This window comes from Pyrgilauda ruficollis, unplaced genomic scaffold (genome assembly GCF_017590135.1).
Source record: "Pyrgilauda ruficollis isolate IOZ18807 unplaced genomic scaffold, ASM1759013v1 scaffold77, whole genome shotgun sequence".
Taxonomy (NCBI): domain Eukaryota; kingdom Metazoa; phylum Chordata; class Aves; order Passeriformes; family Passeridae; genus Pyrgilauda; species Pyrgilauda ruficollis.
Window position 1 is genome coordinate 931,050 of NW_024529599.1, and position 23,027 is coordinate 954,076.

The 23,027-nt window shown below is 52.3% G+C and overlaps 2 protein-coding genes across 2 annotated transcripts in view; one reads left to right on the forward strand and one right to left on the reverse strand.

Moving 5' to 3' along the window:
* Positions 1 to 322: 322 nt before the first annotated feature.
* On the reverse strand, positions 323 to 2,445 carry AANAT (aralkylamine N-acetyltransferase). The gene is made up of 3 exons (XM_041486626.1): positions 2,289 to 2,445; positions 1,421 to 1,575; positions 323 to 817 (listed from the first exon to the last, which is right to left on the reverse strand). The coding sequence occupies exons 1-3, from the start codon at positions 2,443 to 2,445 to the stop codon at positions 512 to 514; spliced, it is 618 nt and encodes a 205-aa protein (XP_041342560.1). The 3' UTR covers positions 323 to 511.
* A 10,382-nt stretch (positions 2,446 to 12,827) lies between these two features.
* Positions 12,828 to 23,027, forward strand: part of UBE2O (ubiquitin conjugating enzyme E2 O) — a 62,373-nt gene continuing 52,173 nt past the window's right edge. The window contains exon 1 of the mRNA XM_041486515.1: positions 12,828 to 13,250. Within this exon, the coding sequence (XP_041342449.1) occupies positions 12,873 to 13,250 (378 nt within the window). The 5' untranslated portion in view covers positions 12,828 to 12,872. The remainder of the gene's footprint in view (positions 13,251 to 23,027) is intronic.

Below are 23,027 nucleotides of genomic sequence, written 5' to 3' on the forward strand. Positions count from 1 at the left end.
GTGCTCCAAGGGGGCTGGAAGGATGGCTGTGGGTAGGGAGGAGGCTGCCATGGCCCCTGCCTGGCCTGGGGGCTGCTCAGGGAGGGCTTGGCCATGGTGTGCTCCACTCGTGGTGGCGGTGATGGTGAGAGGGGTGCCAGGCTGGGGCACGTGTTTGCAGGGGCTCTGCTGGGTGTCTCAGCAAACCGTGGTGGGTGGAAGTGTCCCCAAACCAGCAGAGCCCCCCAGCCATTCCCAGGGCAAAGCCTTTCCATCCCAGGGGGCTCGTGGCCCTGCAGCCCACCCAGACCTGCCAGCAGAGCCCAGGGAGCCGATGCTTCCAGCAGGATCAGGCAGGAATTCCTGTGCCCAGCCCCGCAGGGATGGGACGGGGCCAGGCCGGTGTGGCTGGCAGGCAGAAGTGGCAGAGGGAGCAGCTGTATCCAGGGCCAGCTGGGGACGATGGATCACAGCGTGGGGATGGAGGGGGGCTGCAGCCTGTCACCCCCAGGCAGGCCAGGCCAGCGGGGCCTCAGCAGCCGCTGTTCCTGCGCATGAAGGCGTGTCCCCGCACCGGGTGCTGCATCTCCACGAAGGCCAGCTCCCCCACGGTCACCTGGCAGGGCCCCAGCGCCTGGAAGCCGCACTTCTGGTAGAAGGGCACGAGGAAGGGCTCGCACATGAGCAGGGCGCGGCGGGCGCAGGGCAGGCAGCGCAGGTGCTGCAGGTAGCGCCACATCAGGATGGAGCCCTTGCCCTGCTGGCGCACGGTGCGGTGCACGGCCAGCACGTGGATGTGCACGGCCGAGCCCTGCGGCTTGTGCAGGGTCAGCGCTGCCTGCCAGGGGGGAAACAGGCCTTAGCAGGACCTGGGGGTCCCATCTTGCTTCTTATTCCCCACCCCAAAGAACCAGGCTCCGCATCCCCCCCTGTGCCTGTTTGCCTCCCCCCTGTCATCCTCTGAGGGTTTTTAATTTTAAAATGAATGTTGAGGGGGATATTTAACTTGGCATATTTTTTAACAGCGTCGTTTAAATTAGTTAATGAGAAAGCTCATTTCTACCAGAGCAGCCTTATAGCAGTTAGTTATGGGAGAAGATTTTGGGAGTAGCCTCAGGGCCCCAGAGAGCTTCTCCTGGTCCCCAGGCTCTGGCAGGGCTGGTGCCCTGAAGGGCCACTCAAAGCCCTCCCTGGGAGGAGACAGGGTTTGGAGAGTCTCAAGCAGAAGGAGAAGCCAAACATCTGGATCCATGGAACCTCCTGATCCTGCCTGAGGGCAGAGTCAGCCCTGCCTTTATCCCACCCTTCACTGAATGACCTGAGGCTGGATTTGCCTCTTCTCCCATGAGGCTGAAGTGCCCCAAGGGGTCCTGGATTGCTCCCCTCATAGCAGCTGGTGCCCTCCCTGGTGGTGCACGAGGTGGGAAGGACTGGGTCATACCTGGCTGAGCCTCTCCTGGTCCCAGAGGGAGCCAATGATGAAAGCCACGAGCCTCCCTTCCTCAAACCAGCCGAGGGACAGCTCCGGGCACAGGTTCAGGAAGTGGCGGATCTCATCCAGGTGCAGGGGACAGTCCCCAGAAACTGATATAAAGGCTGGAGGAGGGCAGTGGTGAGCACAGGGAGAGACACAAAGCACACCCGACCCAGAAACAGCCCCAGCACTGATGTAGGGGAGGGAAAGTGGGATGTGATGGGGAGAGATGGCATGTGTCCTGCTGCCTGCTAGGTCTAAAGGAGTTCTGAGGGACACAGATGGTTCCAGGGAGCAGTTCTGCTTCTCCAGAGGCAGTTCCCCATGGCCCAGTGACCAGCTCCTGACTCTGCTGATTCCAGAGCTACAGCAGCCGGTGCTGAATTGAGCCCACCCTGCCAGCACCTCCCTGGCTGCCCCTCTGCTTGGAGAGGAGGGAGAAATGGGCTGGGTGAGTCTGGGTGAGGGAAGCTATGGTGAAGGAAACACGGAAAGGTTGCCAGGGTAGCACCTCAAAGTGCCCCTGTGCAGGAGGAGGCAGAGCATGGTGTCCTTCCTCCCTCTTCCCCTTTTCCTATCCTGTCTTTTGCAGGGTTGTTTTGGGGTCCTACTCAGCATCACCTCCCACCACCCCCACCCCAGGCTGAGCTGGGGCCGTGGTTCTCCAGCTCATTAACCACAGACCCTCCACTTCCTTAGGGAGCCCGTGGTGGCCTGGCCACAAGCCACGGCCACTGCATCCCTCCCACGGGGGAATTCACCACTACAAGGAGCACAAGAGACTGCAAACAGATGCTGAGGTGCCAGCTGATGGCACCGGACAGGTCCCCCGTACCTTCGCGCTCGATCTCGAACACGCTGACGGCATCCTCGGGGCTGAGGCAGCGGAACTCGCTGGCGGGCAGCGTGTGCCGGCGCTGGCCCCCGGGCGAGCTGCGGGGCGACCGCAGCTGGACCGGCTTCAGGAAGGGCAGCGCGCTGAGTGCCGACATCCTCCTCCTCTTCTTCCTCCTCTTCTTCCTCCGCCCGCCTGGCTTCCCGCCGCTCCCTCGGTTCGGGGCAGCCCCTGCCGGCTCCCGCACCCTTTATTCCAGTCGAGCTCCTCCAGCACTGTTAGCCGGCAGGAGGATCTGTTGTTCACAGACAGGATTAGGATGCTTGTCTCCCTTTTCCTGTGAGTATTTGTTTGTATGTACAGCAAATATCTGCCCACAGTGATCCCAGCTGCTCTCGCTGTCAGCCGGGGGACACAGGAGGCTGGCACTGAGCAAACCCCAGGGAGCAGGGGGACAGAAGCACAGTGATCCAGGTGGTGGGACAGAGCAGGGAGAGGAGCCAGCGTTGTTAGAGCTGGAGCAGGTGGGGGGCTGAGCATCCCGCCCAACATTGCCCAGCCCATGGCAGCACCAGGCAGTGGGATGGGCAGGAGAACCCTGCAGCTGCTGCCCTGGGGGCAGGCAGGGTGGGATGTTCCTGCAGGAAGCCAAGAGCTGTAAAACAAGCATCCATCTGTGTGAAAGTTCCCTGTGACGCTCTGGTGTTTGTGGAACAGCTGTGCTGGAGTAGGAGGTCACAGAGGTGTCCTGACAGGGACACACACCAGGCAGCCGGAGCCACCTCCTCCAGAGCACAAGCTGGCAGGATTTACCCCCTGCTCTGACTCACTGAGCAGGTGAGTGACACAGCTTCACCTCTGTTGGCTTCTTAGGTCATGTCCACACCCACAGAAGTGGGTCCCTGGCAGGGCTGAGCAGGTGACTGAGGCTGAAAGCCTTGCCTGTCCTCCTGGTGAGGTGGCCTCAGGCTTTGCCCCCTGCCCCAGCAGCTTTGGGCAGCATGATCCCACCAGACACAGCCCAGGCCAGGACACTCCACCTTCAACACGGGTTCCCCAAGAGGGTCACCAGCACCCAAGGTCATCTGGCAGCACCCATCCTGCACAGCCCAGACAAATCCCTTGACCTGGATCAGAGCCTGTAGCTTCAATCTGCCTCTGCTTTCACGTGTGAGTGAACCGAGTCAATAAACCCAGAGAAAATCACAAACTGAGTGAATAACTTCACTAAGCACACACATCCTGCAACCAGAAATAGTGGGAATGGCTTTCAGAGCGACCCATTCAACCATCCATCCAAACTCAGAGCAATTCATTTTCAGTGAAGCCAGAGCAAAGCCAGGTCATTTTTGATTATTGTTTCAGAGGTGCCGGCTTTCCCTGCTAATTATAGGCTTGCCTCCAGCTAATAGGATTTATGAAACAAAAGCATTACCAGCACAAACATTGCACAGGGCACAACTGGCGCAAGCTGGGAATTTTCCATCCTGAAATGCCAAGGGCTGGATGCTTGAAATGCCAGTGTTATCCAGCCTGAGGTGAAACAGGGTGGTCAGGATTTATTTTCAATGAATCGCTGGTTTGGCTGTGGGTGTGTATCTAAGGGATCAGATCCATCAGGGACAGAGGGTTTCCTTGGCAAGAGAATTATTCAGCACCCCCAGTGCTCATTCCAGCCACCAAGGACTGACTGAAGTCATGCTGGGAATGGGTGGTTCATGCTCCTGAAGGAGGGAAGCAAAGCAGGGTGAGCTGGCAGGGAGAGTGGGGTGCTGGGGAGTGGGGGTGGGTCTAATGTTCATAGAGCTTATTATCAAATCGTCTGGAACTCCTCATCCTACTAATTGGATTAGGGACTCTTCTGCATGAATAAATCCCAGAGCAGGCAAGAGAGTAAGCTCAGGGGACCTTGAAAATGCAGTGGTGGTTTGATCCTGGGGGTGCTAAGTGCCTGGGGTGAGTCCTGGGGATGCTGCTGGGGAGATGCTGCTGGATCAGGCTGGGATGGCTGTACAGGGATGAGAGGGCAGTAGAATATGACCTCAGGCATGGCCAGCATTTCAGTTCCCATGGGAATTATGGAGCTGGATTGTGGAATCACAGAATGGTTTGTGTTGGAAAGGACTGCTAAAGGTCATGCAGTTCACCCCCTGCAGGGAGAAGGGACACCTTCCAGCAGCCCAGGTTCCTCAGGGATGTTTGCTCTCCCACAGCCACCATTCAGTGCTCACTGTCCAAGAGCAAGTCTTTATCCCAGAGCACACGGAGGCTGGAAACAACTGAGTCACAGGAAGTCTCTTCAGGGACATCCACGGAGCTCAAGATTCAAAACCTCCCGTTTAAGTGGCAGCTCCAATCCCATTAGAGAAAACTGGGAAAGGGCAATCAGGTCCCTCCAGCTATTTTTAGGAATTGCTTGAGACCCCAATCAGCAACACCCTGGAGCAGTAGGCAGGGAAGGGGAAAGGTTGCTCCTTGATTGTTTTGCTTGTATTTTTTCCCCTTCAACACGTTATTCCTGCCAACCCAGGTTATACAGCTGAAGGGCTGATATATTTTTGTTTGTTTTCTGGAAATTAACTTCTTGCTTTGCTTCTCAGCTCCCTGAAGAGTTGAAGTTCTTCTGGGGAGGGGGGGATACATAGAACCTGCAAAGCACAGAGGAACCAACAGTGCTCCCTAACCCTGGAGAAACCCACAAGCCCTGCACAGCCATGGGGGTACCATGGGAAGCATCAAACCTGCAGAAGTAAAGGAAACTCTGCCCAGGTCCCAGAGTAAGTGAGAAACAGCAATGAGGAAAATTCTCCCTAGCTCATCGTTCCTCCAGCAAAGCCTTCTGTATTTGTTCATGTCACTTATACCCCAGGCTGAATTTTGTGCTGTGACTCCTTGCCAGACCTGCCTGAGATGAGCCCACTATGTCTGTGTGACACAGCAGTGAACCAAGAGCTTGCTCTGTAAATTTTTCCTGCCATCACTTGTGTTTGTGCACCAGAAATCAGAGCATCCCCGTGGTACAGAGAGATGCTCACAGATAAATAAACAGGCACAGAGCACCCCTGGCAATATCTTTTACTAAGTTATGACTCGTCTGCCAGGGTTTGGAGCTGGATTTTTTTAATTAGTTGACAGTACGGAGTTATTCACCCAGCCTTAAAGTCAAATACTGTGTGGAAGAGCTCAGAGAACAGGGAGGGTTTCAGTGAGAAGAGTCCCTGCAGCTGGATTTTGGAAGCACATGTTGGAAATGTAGGGGTGAGACAGGAGCTGGGATGAGAGTCACACCCTTCCCTGTGCCAAAACCACTTCTCAGCAAGCCAAGCTCTGTATACCAACCTCCCACCCCTCTGGGGAAATCCCCCCCGTCCTGGGACACAGGAGCAAGCTGCAGTGGCCAGGGGACCAGCAGCTGTCCCTGAGACTGTCAGTGCCCCTGGGATGGGGCAGGAATGTGGGTGCTGTGCCCTTGGGATGGGGCAGGAATGTGGGTGCTGTGCCCCTGGAATGGGGCAGGAATGTGGGTGCTGTGCCCCTGGAATGGGGCAGGAATGTGGGTGCTGTGCCCCTGGGATGGGGCAGGAATGTGGGTGCTTACCAGCCGGGATGCTGAGCTGCTCCCTGCCCGCCTTCCTCCAGGGGTGCTGTCTCAGCGCTGGCAGGAGAGGAGGATCTGGGCTTTTGCCTCCCCTCCTCGGTCTGCTGCATCCTCCACAGCCCCTGCTTATATATATTTGTTATTTATGGAGCACGTGATGACATCCTAAGGAGTTTAGAACTCCGATGAAAGACAGGGAGAGGTGAGAGGCTTTGAGGTGTCAGGCCAGCAAAGGGATCACTTCAGGCTTCTTTCTATTATTTTTTTTTCCTTCCCCTGGCATGACTGGCTGCAGAAGGATAAAGCATTTAGCTGATTGCTCTGCACTGCGGGCTGGGCAGGGAGAGCAGGGGACTCAACCAGGAAAAGGGAGCACTGTCCTGTTCTGATCCTGACCTCTCCAACAGCATCAGGAGCCCTGCCCAGAGTGGATGAGCTTTATTTGGGGAAGGATGGGGAGGCTGCTGGTTGTGCCAGGCATGATCATGGCTTGGGCTTGAGCAGGGAGGAGTTTCTCAGCTGGCTTGTAAGATGGGGAGTCACATCTAAGGTTTCTTGCCCAAGGAGCTTATTCCAAAAACCAAGCACCTCTCCCCCATGCAGCCCTGTGTTCCTGGGCACTGTTACATAAGAAACTGGACAGGCAGAACCAGCAATGTTTGTCCCCTTCAGGACACGTGTATAAAAGGGAGATTATCCCAGGCAGGAGCACGATGTTGGCATCATTATTATCATTGGGAACCAGATGCAGCCCTGAAAGAAGCCTGGAGCAGGAGGCAGAGCTGGCTTTGCTCCACTGGAGACATTTCCAGGGCAGCTCTGGACCTACTTTAGCTTCCAGCCATGGGCAAAATGACCTGGAGCTACGCCCTTACCTCTCTCTTTTAAGCTTTTTCATTGAATCGAAACAGAAATATGACCCAGCAGCTTTTTGCTCTTCAGAAATGGCATTTTGGAGCAACTCCCAGCCATTAAAAGAGCCCAGCAGAGCAGAGGTTGGCCCGTGGCTGGAATAGTCAATCAGGGATGCCGCATTCCACAGTCTGTCTCTTCCTGCTCCCACACAGCTGCAGAGGGTCAACAACTCCATTAAATTAAAGCCACAGCAGTGTGCCTAGATTTGCATATTTAGCAGCTCTCTCAGCATCTTCAAAGAGCCCCGAGCTGTCAGTGCGGCCCCGCAGCCGGGCTGGTCCCTCTGTCGCGGTACCCACTCAGGAAGACAGCAATTATCTCCGGGTAGGATTTGCTGCGAGGGGCGACATGTGGGAGGCAGATGAATCACGGCTTGGCCCCCCCTCTGCCAGGGTTTGGGAATGGAGCCGTGCACACGCAGCTCAGGGGCTCCTCAGCTGCGCCTCCGGCCCCATTATCCCGGTGCTCAGCGGATTAAGCTGCTTGTGGTGTCTGCAGCCCTGGCTTTGAGGCAGGGTCTGCCATCACGGGATTCAGATGGCATCGGGATCCTTCCCTGTGTGACGCCGTTGGAGAGGTTTCTCTCTCAGACTCACGTAATTGCATAATTCCCGAGCTGGATGCTGTTTACATCCCTGTTCAGCACCTTCCTCTGGCTTGGACCCACGTTTCCAAGAGGGTGATGCTATTCTCCTGGCAATGACCTAACAGCAGGGCTCTGCACTTTGGCATTGCTGCAAGATCAGCTGTGGGCTCTGATTTCCTTCTCCCTCACCTCCTCTTCCATCACTCGTGCTGGTGCTTGCTGTTGCTGTAACTTCCCAGCAGGACGTGGCTCCTTGGACATACTCGGCATTCTCAGCACTTGCCAGGTTGCCCACCTGCTGCTTCTATCCCCCAGTGCTCCCTGTCGAGCTGCCAGGAGTGGTTTTAATTCACCAGCAGCTCCTGAGAAGCCAGCATGCCTCCAGCCCTTCCTCTGGAACAGGACATTGTGGTTTAGGAACCTGCCAGCTGCTGCTCTTTCAAAATAGCAATGGAGGGCTCCTGTGGAGGGTGGGCAGCCCCCAGCCCCGCGCTCTGAACAGGCCCTAGAGGGGCTGGTTCTGCTCTGTGCTCTGAAGTGTTTATATATGTATATCTATAATATGAATAACATGCAAATACACATGTATATGTCTTTCCTCTGGCATATTCCCTTTGGCCTCTCAGTGGTGAGGCTGATTCTCCCCACAGACACTCTCAGGGAGCTGGGGAAGGGATGAAGGCATGAAAGGAAGCTACTCCACAGCTTTTTTGGGTTCTCAGCAATGGTTAGAGGAACAGGATTTGAACTCTGGCTTTGACCTGCAGTAGATAAACACATGCCTTTGCAGGCCTGGTGTATCTTGCTGCTCTTCTACCTTTGAGGAAGGAGAACAAAAAAGTCTGGCAGATGGTTTCAGCCATGGCAACTTCAGCCAACAGCAGGAGCTGGGTGCCAGGACCCAGCCAGGACCTCTTTAGTCCCCTCCCTGGAGCACAGCACTGCTGCTGATTAACCTCCTCTCCTCCCTGTGAGCTGGGGTTTGTAACTAGGTCACAGCCACTCGTGGCACAGTCCTTGTGGGGGAGGTCAGTGGGGCTGCAGGAGCTTCTCCGGGAGGAGAGGGCTGGGCAGGTGGGAAGGAGCTCAGCAGGGCAGCCCCACCCTCCAGAGCCAGATCTCCAAGCAGTTTAGAACCAGTCTGGCTTTGGGAAGAGGAGATTCCAGCAGCCTGGCAATTGCTGGGGCATCCTGCTGCTTACAGGATCTGTCCTGTCCCCAGCCCTAACCCTGTCACATGCTGCTGGGAGCCAGGGTGACCCCTGGACATGTCTGGGGACCAGATGCCACCCACGGGGAAGAAAAATCCTGGAGGGCAAGGCTGAGCCTGGACCAAGGCCATTGGGGGAGTTCTGAGGTCTTGTTCTCAGTGAGAAGGGTGAGAGGTGGGAGAGGAGGAGGATCAGGCTCACATCGAGTTGCTCATGTACAAGGTGATGCTGCTCTGAGTTTTTTTAGGAGAGCCAGCAGCGTTTGATCAGGGCAGCACAGCCAGAGGGGGAAGGGCTGGGTGATCACAATTCCTGCAGGATCACAGAATGGCTTGAGGTGGAAGGGATTTCACAGACCATCTCCTTCCCTGCCCACCCAGCCTCCAGAGGCTGTCTGGGATCACAGAGACAGGATGAGGGATTGCCATATGCTGCATCACTTGCTCATATTTCTGTTCCCTGATGTTAATGGGGACACAGGGACTCCTGCTGAGCTGTTTGTCTGCGTGATGATGAAGATAAACCCCCAGCTCTCCCTGTGGGAGGGTCTGGAGGCATTCCCTGTGACATGAGCTGCTGTGAAAGACTTTTCCTGAAGGCACCAGCTCTTCCCAGCAGGGAAAGGATGGGGACTCTGCCTCTGCGAAGCAGCTAAAGAGGGAAACACCGGCAGGATTGGCCAAGGAGGGGCTGCAGAGCGGAGCAGAGCGGGTGGAGCGCTCACCTGCATTTGATATGGAACCATATCAGCTCAGCGGGGCTCCGGGCGGAGCTGCTGCCCCTGGGGAGCCGCTGTCACCGCTCGCCCCGCCGGCCCGGAGCCACCGGGAGGCGACAGCCCACGAGGTGGCACCAGAGCCCCGCCGCAGCCGGCACCGGCACCGGCACCGAGCGGGCACCGCGGGACCCTGCGGGCACCCACCGGCCTCGGGCACCCTCCGGGGATCCCAGGGGACATCCCGGCACCTATTCCAGTCCCTGTGGACATCCCAGAGCCCGGCAGACATCCTGGTACCCTGCTGGCATCCTTGGCCCCTGCCACACCTCCTCGTACCCTGTGGGTACCTCCAGTACCTGGCAGCCCCCCCAGCACCCTGTGGGCACCCCAGCACCTGCCCCTTAAACCCTGAGCAAAGAGGCTCTGGGAGAGAGCCAAGGAGGAAGGAGAGGGCTTGCTTTTCAGCAGTATCTCTACAGGGAGATAAGGGGTGTCCTGGGTTTCCCAGCACCTGCTGGGCATCTTGGCACCCTCTGGGTATTCTGGCACCCTCTGGGCATTCTGACACACTCTCTGGGCATTCTGACACGCCCTCTGGGCAGCAGAGCTCAGCAGGGGGACGCTGGTGATCTAACCTAAGTGCCATAAGGTGGTTAGATCACTGGGACAGCTTGGTTCCAGGGAGGATGTTCTCCTGCAGAGTAAAGGCCATCCCTTCCCAAAACAGCCTTACCAGCAAGAATTGTCCCTAAACTGGGCAGGGAGGCTGCTTGGCATGCGTGACTTTGCACAAGCCCCGCGCGTTTTGCTGGGTGGTGTGGACTTGCAGAGATGCCTCAGTGGACATCTGAATAGTGATGTTAAACAGGAGAGGCTCCTTTTGACACCCAGGCACTGTAAAATCTGCAGGCCGTCAATATTGTGACAGCCAAGGCCCTGGGCTGTTGTGTCCTAAAAAATCAATCAGTGCTCCTTCAGTGCCACTTCCTGATGGAAGCATATCAGAGCTCCAGCAGGGATCAGAGTGCACAAACACACCCAGCTCGACTGCTGCTAACGAGCAAACAGCCCTGACTTGTCCCCATTACAGTGCCCCTGCCGTGAGCCTGGGCAGGGGTATAATGTGATTGTTTTCATGGCTATTTGTGGCTACCTGAACCCCCACCACTGCTCTTCAGCACATAATAGCCCTGAAGAGGGACGGTTTCCATCTCCACACATGATTGTGCCCATTACTGCATCTATATTTTATTAGTGGCTGTTGCAATGTACATTAAGGAGATGGTGAGGAGCATTGCTGTGCTGGGTAAAGCTCTGCTTTGAAACCTCCAGAAGACATGGCATCGGATTAAATGAAGCCAAAGGGCACCTTCTGCCTTTCCCAAGGGCACAATTCTCCCTGGCTACAGAGGGAGAGGGGTTGGTACCTTGTCCACAGCTCCACGTGGGCTGGATGAACGCCCTGGGGAGATGTGTCATACTCCCCCCTCCAGCACAGTGATGGTCAGAGGGTGAAATCCTCATGCCAGAGGCACTCGTGCTCTAGAAGTTCAGAATGCTGCCTATCAACCCTACAGCTTGTCCACAGAGGTCAGGGCATGTGGGTGCAGGTCTGTATTCCCAGGAGCACATCCCTGGAAGCATCTGTAAACCCACAGTGGCACTGACTGGATATTTAAACTGCCTTTCCCTGTGGGACATGCTGCTTTTAGCCACCCAATGGTCCCTTTTAGCTCTATTCTGTTTCTTATCCCTGGGGTTGAAGCCAAAAATGCTCCAGCAAGGAATCACATTAACACAGTGCCTTTCTGATTAACGGGATGCTCTGGGGCGTGATTAAATGCTGGGGTGGAGGCTGGCTTGGCCTGAGAGCAGACAGGGGCTGGATGGCTTCACTGCCTGCAGCTCCCTGATTTGGAGGCAGGGCAGGGATAGTTTGTACCTCTCCATCCCTTGGAGCATCCTGCTGCCCTGCCACCCACACCCAGCGGGAGGGAGGAGCTGGGCAGAGCTCCCAGTGCCCCCATCACCCACACACTGCCTGCCCCAGTCTCTTCTCAGCTGCTTCCCAGGGCTTTAGGGACATTTGGAAGATTGGAAGATCCCAGTCTTGAGGAGAGGATTCCAGAGGTGAGCACAGGCAGAACTTCTTCCTGGTTTCTTTTCCTGAAAGGAGAAACCTTGGAAGGTGGACTGAAAGCCAGTTGGTTGATCCAGCCAAGGCAGAGCAGTCTGGGAGGGAGAGGACAAGAGGGAAAACAACTGCTCTGCTGCTCCTGGGGTCTTTTTGACAAGAGAACAAATTAGGCTGAGGATTTCGGGCATTTTCTTGATATTCAAGCCAGCACTGCACAGGCAGGAAGGTCTAGGGAGAGAAGAGGCAGGATGTGTTGTGGTAAAAGATAGGCAGTGAAGGCTATTTTGGATTCCTTTAGTCCTTTGCCTGCCAGAGCAGCAGGACCTGCTCAAAAAAACTTTTCTGTTTACAAAATCTCTGCAGACAGAGGGGAAAAATCCTTAGAGTCAATGAAGCCAAATATTCTGCTCATTTGCACACCCTAATGAGGGCTTCTAGGAGCCGTGAAAAGCAAGACCGGGCTTTGATGTCAGCTGGAGAGCAGCTCCCAGCATCGGGCAGTGCCCGGTGCCAGGATGACCCCCCAGCTGTGCCCAGGCAGAGGGGTCTGTAAACAGCACGGCCCCCATCACTGGGGAGCGGGAGGTGCTGCAGGGCAGCCCGCAGTGACTGAGAACTGGGGGATGATGCACTGCAGTGTCCCCCATCCCTGGGGCTCAGGGACAATGCAGTGCAGCCCCCCACCTCCGGGGACCAGGGGGTGATGCAGTGCAATGTCCCCCATCCCTGGGGATGATGCAATGCAGCCTCCCCCCCCAATCCCTGGGGTTCGTGGGATGATGCAGCAGAGCCCCCCATCCCCGGGGGTCAGAGAACGGTGCAGTGCAGCGCCCCATCGCTGGGGATGATGATGATGCAGTGCAGCCCCCCCCCCCCATCCCTGGGGATGATGATGCAGTGCCCCCCATCCTTGGGGATAATGCAGAGCAGCCCCACACCCCTGGGGCTCAGAGAACGATGCAGTGCAGCCCCCCATCCCTGGGGATGCTGATGCAGTGCCCCCCATCCTTCGGGATGACGCAGAGCAGCCCCACACCCCTGGAGGTCAGAGGAGGATGCAGCCCCCCCATTCCTGGGGCCAGTGGCGCAGCGCAGCCCCCATCCCTGGGGGCGATGATGTAATCCCCCGTTCCTGGGGATCAGCAGGCGATGCAGCCCCCCCACTCCCACTCCCACTCCCGGTCCCGGTCCCGGTCCCGGTCCCGGTCCCGGTCCCGGTCCCGGTCCCGGTCCCGGTCCCGCCTCTGGCCCCGCCCTCGGTCCAGCCCCGGTCCCGCCCTCCCCCCACCCCGCCTTTGTGGGCGTGGCCTGTGTCCGATGTGGGCGTGCCCTCCCGTGGCCCCGCCCATGGGCCGTTACTTGCCGCCCCTCCCCTGCCCTCCCCCTCCTGCCGGCCGCGCGCTCCCGCTCACCGGCGCCATGGCGGAACAGCCCGAGGAGGGGGCACCGGCAGCGCCGGCACCGGCACCCCCGGCTCCCCCCGCCGCGCTGCCCCTCTCCGCCCCGCCGGGCGGCTCCCAGCGCCTCCTGTTCTCCCACGACCTGGTGTCGGGCCGCTACCGCGGCTCCGTGCGCTTCGGCCTGGTGCGCCTCATCCACGGCGAGGACTCGGAGGAGGACTCTGAGGAGGGCGGGCGCGGGACCGCGGCCGGCGGCGCCGCCAGCTCGGGCGGCTCCGAGTCGGGAGGCCCTGGGGCCGGCGGCGGGGATGAGGGCCGCGCCAGCCCGCTGCGGCGGGGCTACGTGCGGGTGCAGTGGTACCCGGAGGGCATCAAGCAGCACGTCAAGGAGACCAAGGTAACCGGGGCGGGGGGCGGCCCGCGGCCTGCACGGGCCCGGGTCCCTCGCCGGGGGGCTGGCGCCGGTTGCAAGACAGGGGCGCCGCCTTGGAGGCCTCCCGGGGCAGGGCCTGCACGGCCTGCGGGGTCGGTGCGTTGGAGGCTCCCGAGGCGGAGGTTGCTGCCCCGTTTCCCCCGTGACGCCCGCCCGTGCGGCGAGCAGCCGGAGCGGGGAAGGGGGACGGTGTTCTCCAGAGTGTGAAATCCCGCTCCCTCCCTTCATCACGCTCCCTCTGGCAGCCCAGCGTGGATGCTGCTGCTGCCTTGCGCTGATGGCAGAGCACGGCTGCTCTGCTGAGGCAGTGGGGCTTGCTGGCGTGAGGAGAAGAGGGCCTGTGAAGGTGATTTGAGCGAACTTCCAGACAGCTCTTACTTGCTGGAGTTGTAGGCCAGTGTCTCAGCCTTTATTGAACAGTGTCGTCACCGCCTTTTCTAGGGGAGTCAGCGGTCGAGCAGGGAAACCACCCCTGGATAAAGATTCCAGCAGGAAGCAAACACGATTTGGGTCTGCCCTTGTTTACGTGAGCATTTACCCCTCGCTAATGAGTTGCACGTAAATCTGCGGTATCTTAATTACATCTGACGAGCCACAAGGTGTAGGTCTGCCTTGGAATATTCCCACTTCCCAAAGTTGGTGTGGCCTGGGGTTTTAGCCCAGGCTGACTGACAGTTCAGAGACAAAAGCGGGCGAGGGGGGCACTGTAATAGAGCACAAAGGGGCTGCCAGGCATGGGCGTTGCACTGAGCAGAACGGGTGGCTGCACTGTCCCTGCAGGCTCCCCCTGCTCCTCTGGGCAGTGGAAAGCAGGAGGCTTCTGGAGAACCGTCTGCTGTGCTGTTCCAGAAACGGCCCCACACGCTGCAGGAGAGAGGGGAGACTGAGAGGAAGAAAGGTGTGTTGCAGTCTTAAAGGCATCGCTAGGATTGCCAGTGCTACAGAATGAGCTAAATTTAGGTGGTAGTGTCATTAGACACGTGACTGCTTGGAGATAAGGAAAACGAAAACAGGTATTCTGAAAAGATACTGCCACATGATGTATTTCTACCTTAAAAAAAACCAAAACACCTCTTTTCTCTAGAAAAACACTATAATTCAGTCACTACAGCCTTCCAGTAAAATCTTCATGTGTTGTTGCAGCAAAAATTTGTCCCAAGTTGAGTTTGGTTTTCAGTATCTAAACAAAGCCACCTCCATTTGGGTGAGTAAACACGGATTTAGTTGGTGCTGTTGGGCTCCTAAATCCAGAAGTATTAGCTCTGACTTCAGTCACTTGGTAACTGCACCCATTGCAGTGTTAGAAAAAGCTGGACTGAGGAGGATCAGAAATCAAAGACACTTATGTAAATAAACAGTCTGTCTGTTTTCCCTTTTAGTGCTGCTGCCCTGGTGTAGGTGCCTTTACCACTCGGGTAATGGACCCTGGGGAGAAGTTTCCTGAGTGCTAGAGAAATTTAGGTGTACTTCTATTGATTTTTTTTTTTTTTCTGGAAAGCTGCCCACTAACCAAATTGAGAGGCATTGTGTACAGTCTGCACTGCAGTTTGGGTTTGCTGAAAACAAACCTGACGCCACTGGAAACATGCAGTGGGACTGATCGTGGTTTTGTGGTTATAATTGGGTTTTTTAGCTGTTTGCTGACCCAGCCTCTTTTGGGTTCCACTGATGTGTGAGAACCAGCCAGGTAAGCCTGACAAGCTTGTCCTTGTCTGTGCTGGTACAAACCATAGGCATTATGTGGTTATCCTGGGTCTGAAGTTTGTTGGCTTTTTGGTGCTGTTGCCTACAGGTACATCTTTTGGCTGTGCCTGTCCAGCATCTTTGCCTGTGAGGGTCTTGTTTGATGTCCTTGAAACATTAACCTGTCCAGGTGACAGTTCAGCCCTGGACTCCAGAGGATGCTTGTTGCACTCTTTTATTTCCCTTAAGTCTGAAATGAGCAGAGGGTGAAGGTGCTCTTGGGGCCAGGGCTTTTGTGTGTCTGTTTAGTGTATCAGATCCTGATTCCACACAGAAGGCTGGCTGCCTGTCTACCTCCTGTTTGTCAGGTGCTTCAGGATCTGGGAATCCTGCTGAGTGTATTGGATAGAGCGAGTGTTGTAAACAAGGGAGAAATAAAGTTGTTGGAAATTTTGAGTCCTGTGAAACAGCACCTTTGGCTTCCAGTGCAAAGGTCAAAAGCAGCTTTCTGTACCCAATTAATAATCCTCAAGCTTTCCTGTCTTTCTTGGACAGTTTGGGGTTTTTTTGATGTAGGTTGTGCAGTAATTTTTGCTGTTGCTTCTGGAAGTTCAACACTTGCTGTTGCTCTTTCAAATAGCAGAAGCTTTTTTAAGTGGCAGAATGCCACTTAAACCCAGGCACACAATTACTGATATTAATCAATAATAGAAACTGTCTTTTGAGATAGAGCTTAGCAGTTGGTGCAAAGCTCCACCAGCTCCTCCAAGAATTGTGCATGTGAGCGCATTCCTGCCTTTGGTTCCCCTGTTGACAGTCATTAGCAGCATAACAGTGATGAGAATAAAAAGAGCCAGGATTTCTTTCTCTCTGGCTTCAAGTGCTCCTTTCCTGCTTTCCATGGCCATATCACCCATTTAAGACACTGGGAAATCACTGTTGCTGAATATTGTAAAACCTAAGCAGACCTGGAAGGAGAACGTTTCCCTTTCCAAATATATTTGCCATCCATGTCTTGTCTGACCCAACAAATCTGCAGAGCAGTTCCTCTGGCTGGCTAAAGCCATATCTCTGGAGGTAATTTGGAAGGCAGGTTTGGAAGTACTGTGAACTGCTGTGAACACCTGATGCTTTTTTTAATAAATTATCAGGAATACTTGGGACCCAGCTGAATTTTCATTTCAGGATCTCTCTGCTGTAATTCAGCATTCCTGTTGCACGCTTGAGCTGCCTTTGGGAACTTTATGGGAATCCTTGAACATCCTAGGTATTAGTCAGGCTCTGGGGGCTTTAAAAAGCTGCTGCCCTCCGTCCTGCCTCTCCACCAAAAGCCTCAGAGCTCTCTGTGACCTTTCATTTTCATACAGCCTGGGCAAGGCAGAAAGGCCTCTTGTGCAGCTGGGGGAAATGGAAAGTGCAGGTGTTGTGTTTCAGCACCTTATCTGAAGGCCTTCAGCCTGCCAGGCCTCCCAGGTTCCCTGTGCCTGCCTCTTGGAGTGAGGGCTTGGTGTGATGCTGTGATACCCTGGCAGTGCTGGGTGATGTGTAGGGACCATTGTAGGACTCCAGGTTTGCTCTAAGAGTCCAGGTGCAATTTTTAAAAAGTTTTTCACAGCCTTTCTTGTAAGGTCCAGAATATTATTTAGTTTGGATGATTCTCTTACCTCATTCAACTTTGCTTTGGGAACAGATTCAAACTCTCAGGACTCCTCAGACATAAGCTGGTGGCTGATAACATCAGATAATTTCCAGATAATGAGTTTATCTCCAAAAGGCTCTCCATGAATTGAGCTCTGCTTCATCCCACACAGACCTTCCGTTCCTTTCCCTTCTTTGCTCCTGTAATTTCCTGACCTCAGATATTGGGTCATGAATGTAATACAAGGTTACAGGAGGAGGTTCTGAAGATCCTCAAGGTCTGTGTTTTCCCTCTGTCCATTCACAGACACTCTGAGCCCTCACTGCTGGGATCCCGGCCCACCAGCATGTGCCCTTCAGATGTTAATCCTGGCTAGTGACTCTGCAACTTATTTACAACTGAGGCATGAAAACAGCCTTAAAAATCTTCCATCTTCCAACCTGGTGAGGTGTTTGCCGTCTGGAAGTGCAGTGCGGGCACATTGGGCAAGTGAAGAGGGATAGCAGGATCCTTTTTGGGGCTGTGAGGAAATGCTGGCCACAGAATGAAGCTCTGGTTCCGCTGCAGCACACAAATCCCATGCCCATAAACTATTAACAGTGGGTTTTACTGCGTGAGGAAGCTGTATCTAACCCTCTTCTTGCATCTGACATTTCAGTTAGTCTCCCAGGGGGGTTTTTTGAAACCACCTGATGTTTGTAGCTGTTAGAGACAGAAGAGAAAAGGCTTACTGGAATTTTTGCAGTTCTGCATAATATAGAACCAATTAATGTGTGACCTTTCCATCCTGTGGGTATCAGTTGCAAGGTTAGGTACCCTTGGGTCAATTCCCCATTTTACTTTGATTTGTTTGGCTCTTGTGATACAGACTTGGGGATCGTCATTAATATTTTACTGCAAAAGTGGAATCCGGCACAATTCACAGTGTGGAAGTCTCAGGAGTACTAAATATTGTACATTGTTACTGCTTTGTGTACTGTGTGCAGAGTGAATTGGTAATTCAGGAGTTGAAAGTGGCCATCTGGGCTAAGCCATTTATTATAATTATTCCAAATGTAGACAGGAGTGTTATTTTTAAAATGAACGAAGCTTGTCCTCTAGAAGCAGTGTTTGTGATTTGCTCTCTTCTAAGGTGTGCTCCCTTTCAGTGTGCTGCTGTAGCTTAAAAAAACCCCAAACTAAATTAGTAATGCTTTTAGGACTAGTAAACAAACTAATGTGCACTAAAAGCTTTAGAAGGAATCAATCGATGCCCGTGACAGGCTCTGAAATACCTGTGTGGGTGAGACATTTTGCTGCAGCTTTCTCATACAAATTAATTTGCTGATGCGATGCAGCTCCAGTGCAGACTTTGGCCAAAAAAGGGACTTCGGGCAATTTTATAAAGTTTCTTTTTTGGCTGAAGATTCTTTACTGAAGTTAAATAGCAGCAGCTTTGACAAATGCTTTTTGGGACAAGGTCTTGCTTGCCTGTGGCAGCTGTCCTCAGCTCCTCCGCTCTCTTCAGAGGAAAGACATTATTTTTAATGTTCAACATCTGTGTTGGTGTGGGAAATAATTGGTGTTTGGAAAGCTAAAAGCCTCTTCTTCTTTGACTGTTTAATTGCTTGGGGGATTTCAAAGGCTCAGAAAGTGATGACACCTTCCTTAAATGCCACTTAGGAAAACCCTGCCTCATTTTTTCCATTCTGCTGTTACCTCCCACCATGTGCAGGGTCTTTGCCCACAGGGACCTGTGTTTAGGTCATCCTGAGTACAGGAGCTGATCATTTGAGCTGAAATCCTTGCACTTCCTTTTGAGGTTGGCAGTCCTGACTTTCCTGGACTGAGATGTGAGATGATGGCTCAGCTTCTGCCTTTTACATAGTTCTCCAGAGTATCTGACCTGTAACTCAGCTCAGGCTCTACCTTGTGTAGCTGGTGTGTCCCATTCCTGAGACCTTTAGACCTGTGGCAAGGTATGAGAAAGCTAACTCCTAGGGGGGAAAAAAAAAACATGAAGGGAGGCTCCATGGTAATGTTTGGGCTTTCTTCCATTTGCTCTTAGGCTGCTAAATAGAAATGTGCATGTTTATGTCTGTATCAAAAATGTTCTGCTAACTTGAATTTGTGAAGTTAAGCAAAAGTGAGTTTCTCTTAATGACAGTGTCCTGGGACTCGGATAGGGTTTTTTCTTTCTGATTGTTAAATGTTTCTGTGAAGGGAGCAGGAAACTTTGAGGGATAATGATTGTTAGGGGTGATTTAAAACATCAAATACCATGAAACCATGTGGTTTTGACAGTAAAGATGCTAGGGCTTGCTGATTACTGTAATAGCTGCAGCGTTTTCAGATGTGCCTGAGTTTCAAGTTGACAGGTGTCTTTTTAGCTTTAATGCCATTTCTGGTCTGTGCTGACTGACTTTCAGAAGCTCCTGTGCCTGTGTGGTACAGAATACACACAGCCCAGCTTGGTGCAGTTGGAGACTTACAGACTTGGATGCATTTCTGGACAGAAAGCATCTCTTCCTGTGCATTTCAGGGTTATTGTTACCTCCCATGCACATCTGGTCAAAAGAAAGGGATGCAGTCATGTTTCTGCTGTGCTTCCTGCCCCATGTTTGGGAGCACTTGGACCAGGCTTTGGAAGAGACACAAGAGGAAATTTTGAACATTTACTGGGCTCAAATCTTCACATGTGATGTAGATGGAAACAAATATGGTGGTGCTGGATGTGGATTTGATAATTATGTTGGACATGTGCATGTGCAGGAGAGGTAAGGAGAAGGACAGGTGATGTTATCTTTGTTTTCTGCCCTTAATTGTATTCGGGTTTAGAGCAGCTTAATGGAGAGACAGATCCAATAAATAGCTGCAGATGGAATTTCTTCCTCTCACAGAATGACCTGTAGATCAAGGCCAAAACCATGGGTTGAGAGTGGGCAGATTTGAAGACTGAGAAATCTGTACCTCTGTACATGTTTTTGATCAGTTTTTAAAGAAATGGCATCAGTTTAATGCTTTGTTCAGCCCTCTCCATCAGTCAGGTGCAGGGAACTGTACCAGAGAAACTGACTGCAGCGAGCTGCAGTTCAGTTCAGGTTACTGGGAAGACTTTAGCTAAATAGCATTGATGCTTCTGTGCTGTGAGATAAAAGTGTGGACCTGCTGACCTGCTGGTCTAAGATTTAACAAATGAATAGTTAACGTGTGGAAGTGGTGTCTTAGACCAGTATCTCAATAAGCCTCTGTAGTTTTGGTGGGTTTTTAGATTTGCTTGCTGTGTTAGCTGCTGGTATGGTATATGAGGTTGCTTGGATATATAAGGTGGAAGCCAAGATACAAAATGCTTTTTGTGCACATATGCTGAGATCTTGAAAGTGGGACACATCAAGCTACACCATAAATAATCTGTCCAGTTTTTCAAAGGGTTTGAACAAACAGCTCCCTCATGATGTATGTTGGATGCTCTAGGTAGGTAGGCTTCCTTGAGATTGCAAAGCTGGTTTTCTTCCATGTTTTTGCCATTGCCTTTACAATCATGACTTCTATTTCTTTCCTCAACAGCTGGTGCTGCTGCTCTCTGAGTGAAAGAATGGGCAGTGTGGAGGCTGTTGGCAGGAGGTGAGACCAAGGACTGGCAGGCAGCAGAGCAGGCCAGGAAAGGGCAGGAGCACTTGGTGTCTTACTGTAGCTTCCAGGCCAGGAAAAATTAAATTCACAGGAGTACATTAGGAACAAGGAAACCATGCTCAGCTTGCATTTGCAGTGGTATCACTTCACAGCTTCTGGTTACAGCCTCTTGAGTTGAAGAGAAACTGCACAGCCATACCCTTGGTCCATTAAGCAGGATTGGTTTTGTACAATAAAGCTGTAGCAGTGGTACCGTGTGGTTCTGTATTCAGCACACATCAGACAGAGTCTCAGTGGTTTGCTCTTACTGCTGCCTGTAAAACTTTTAGCTTTTCTGCTTGTGAGGGAGGGGTTTGGAGACAGGCAAGTGAAGAGGGCTATTTAATCACCAGCTGAAAAGATGAGGAGCTTAAGGTTTTTAACTGGTTTTCTTAGCCTGGAGCTGAGAGTTCTGGTACCTTACTCCTGTGGAAGAAGTGACTGGATACAGTTGTCATTTGTCAGTGGATGATGAATCTTCTGCTCAGTAAAATACACTAATATGGTGAGCTGGAATTAGTTCCATCATGACTGATTTATTTTTTACCTACTTTTGAAAGGATAGAACTTCTTTGAGAATAAAAGAACTTTGCGTATGAATCATTTGGGTGTAAGAAACGGTGCTGCTGTTCTGCTGATAAAGGATACTTAGCAAATAAGTAGCACTTTTCATCTTCAAAGCATTTCCTGGGCTCTGATGTGGCAGTGGGTGTTGGAAAGGTGACAAAAACTCTCCCCTCGGGTGACTCTGGATAAGGCAGCCAGCATTAGTGCTGCCAGGTGGTATTTTCCTAGTGTGTGCTCAGTGCTTTCTCTATTTGACCATTTCCAGGACTTAAGAGCATGACCTGGCTGCTCAGTGGAAAAACTTCTTGACATTCCTCAGTGCAGTTACAGCTAGAGACGTGTCTGGGAAAATTACTCTCAGGCAGAGCCACAATACATTGGTTATTTGGTGTATGTGTGAAATTGGATGCTTGGGAACTCGCCATTTGGTATTGAGTAATTCAAGTTTGATTTGGTTTCACTTATGTGAGGAGCTAAACTGAGTAACCTAGTGTTTTAAAAGTTAGTTTAGGTGTAAATCTAGTGAGTTGAGGGTTTTGCAAGGCTGGGTGAAAAGTGTAGTCAGTGAAGAACAGCTGAGATTAACTCTTAAGTTAGTTCATAGTGGTGTTTCTAGAATCAAGTGGGTGTTTCAGACCCCTTGGCTAAAGAACTGTTGTTAGAGAACTGGTCCTTAGATCTCAGTCCTCAGTGAAATTGTTGGCAGCAGCTGTACAGAAACAGTTGGAGCTTGAGTAGTACTGATCACCAAGGAACCTTTGTATTTTCATTTACTCTGATGGCACTAAAATGGCTATTCTGCTTTAGCTGCTGCTGGACAGGGGTTGGGGGTGTCAGCAGTGTGAGGGGCTGCTGCCCATCCCAAGTGTCCAGTGCTGCCTTTGCTCTCTGCCCTCACATCTTTGCTTTTCAGTATTTGGAGTGAGCGTGCATGGAGCACTGCTTAATGTTTTTGTTGAGAGTTGATGGCATTTCCAGCAAGGCCCTACTTGTCCTTTGGCTTTGCCCTTCTGTCTGCTTTTGAAGATGAAAGTTAGGGTTTTTTCCCTCTTGGAAGGTGAGTTAAGTATCAAATTCAAGTGAATAAATCTCATAACTATTGCAAGTAATATTTATGCTTCCCTTCAGCTTCTGAGTCCAAGTTCCTTGAAACATTAGTCTTGAGACAAAATAGCCACATTTTCTAAATTTAGAGTTACTATGCAGTTGGATAACTGGCTGGAAAGGATACATCATGAACCTCCTCTTCAGATTTGTTTTGTCCTTAGCACATGTAACTTCTGTCAGAAGTCTTTTCTCTGTCCTTGTGCTGCAGGTTGTTGAAATCTTTCTGATTTCCCGTGCTGTGGTACAGCCTTGTCTTAGTGAACTGTCCGTGGGTTCAGTTTAAAGCAGAAAGTGGGAGTAGGGAAGAGGGAGGAATCTCCATCCTTTGTTTAAAACTTGCTTTTGTGTATTTTGTTTCTTAAAGTCTGCAGATGTGGATGATTGATTTGCTTCCTGCTAGGGGCTGGTCTGCCCAACATTTCAAGTGTATTCCAAAGAGCTCAGGAAGCTCTTCCTCGTTGTAGTAGCACATAATCACAGAACTTCCTCGACTGTGCATCTCTGTACATTCCTGAAATACAAGAAAGAAGAGAGCACCCTGTGGAATGCCACAGCAGGGAAGGTGACACTGTATAGGAAGCACCAGCATTCCTGGCTGCTTAGTTTAGGAAGAAACTTCACAATGGCTTTCTTAATTCATTAACTGATATTTTTATCACCTTCATGTCAGTGTTGTGAGATCTCACTTTGTGTTGAAACTGGACAAGCAGATCCAGACTGTGTCATTGACTCAGTAGCTACTTTTTCACTCACAACATCTGACTTGCACAGCTGATTCAGCTTTTTGGTGCTTTAGACTGGGGCCAGAAACTTCCTCTGTTTTGTTTTGTGTGGTGATGGGGATTGTGCTGGTACATGATGGAGAAAAACATCATTTGGTTCACAAATCTGCCTTGTAATGATAAAGCAAAGTGTGGGGTGACTTTATTGTAACAAAATGTGTGCTGGCCAGGAACTCTCTGTGAGCACCCTGGGCTGGTGCTGCTGAGGGCATCACTGCAGGAGCAGCCTGCTCTGTCTCTCAGAGAAGTTCTATTAAAGAGTTAACTCTTTGCTTTGATTCCTTGAATTAGGAGCCTGTGTCAGTCTGGATG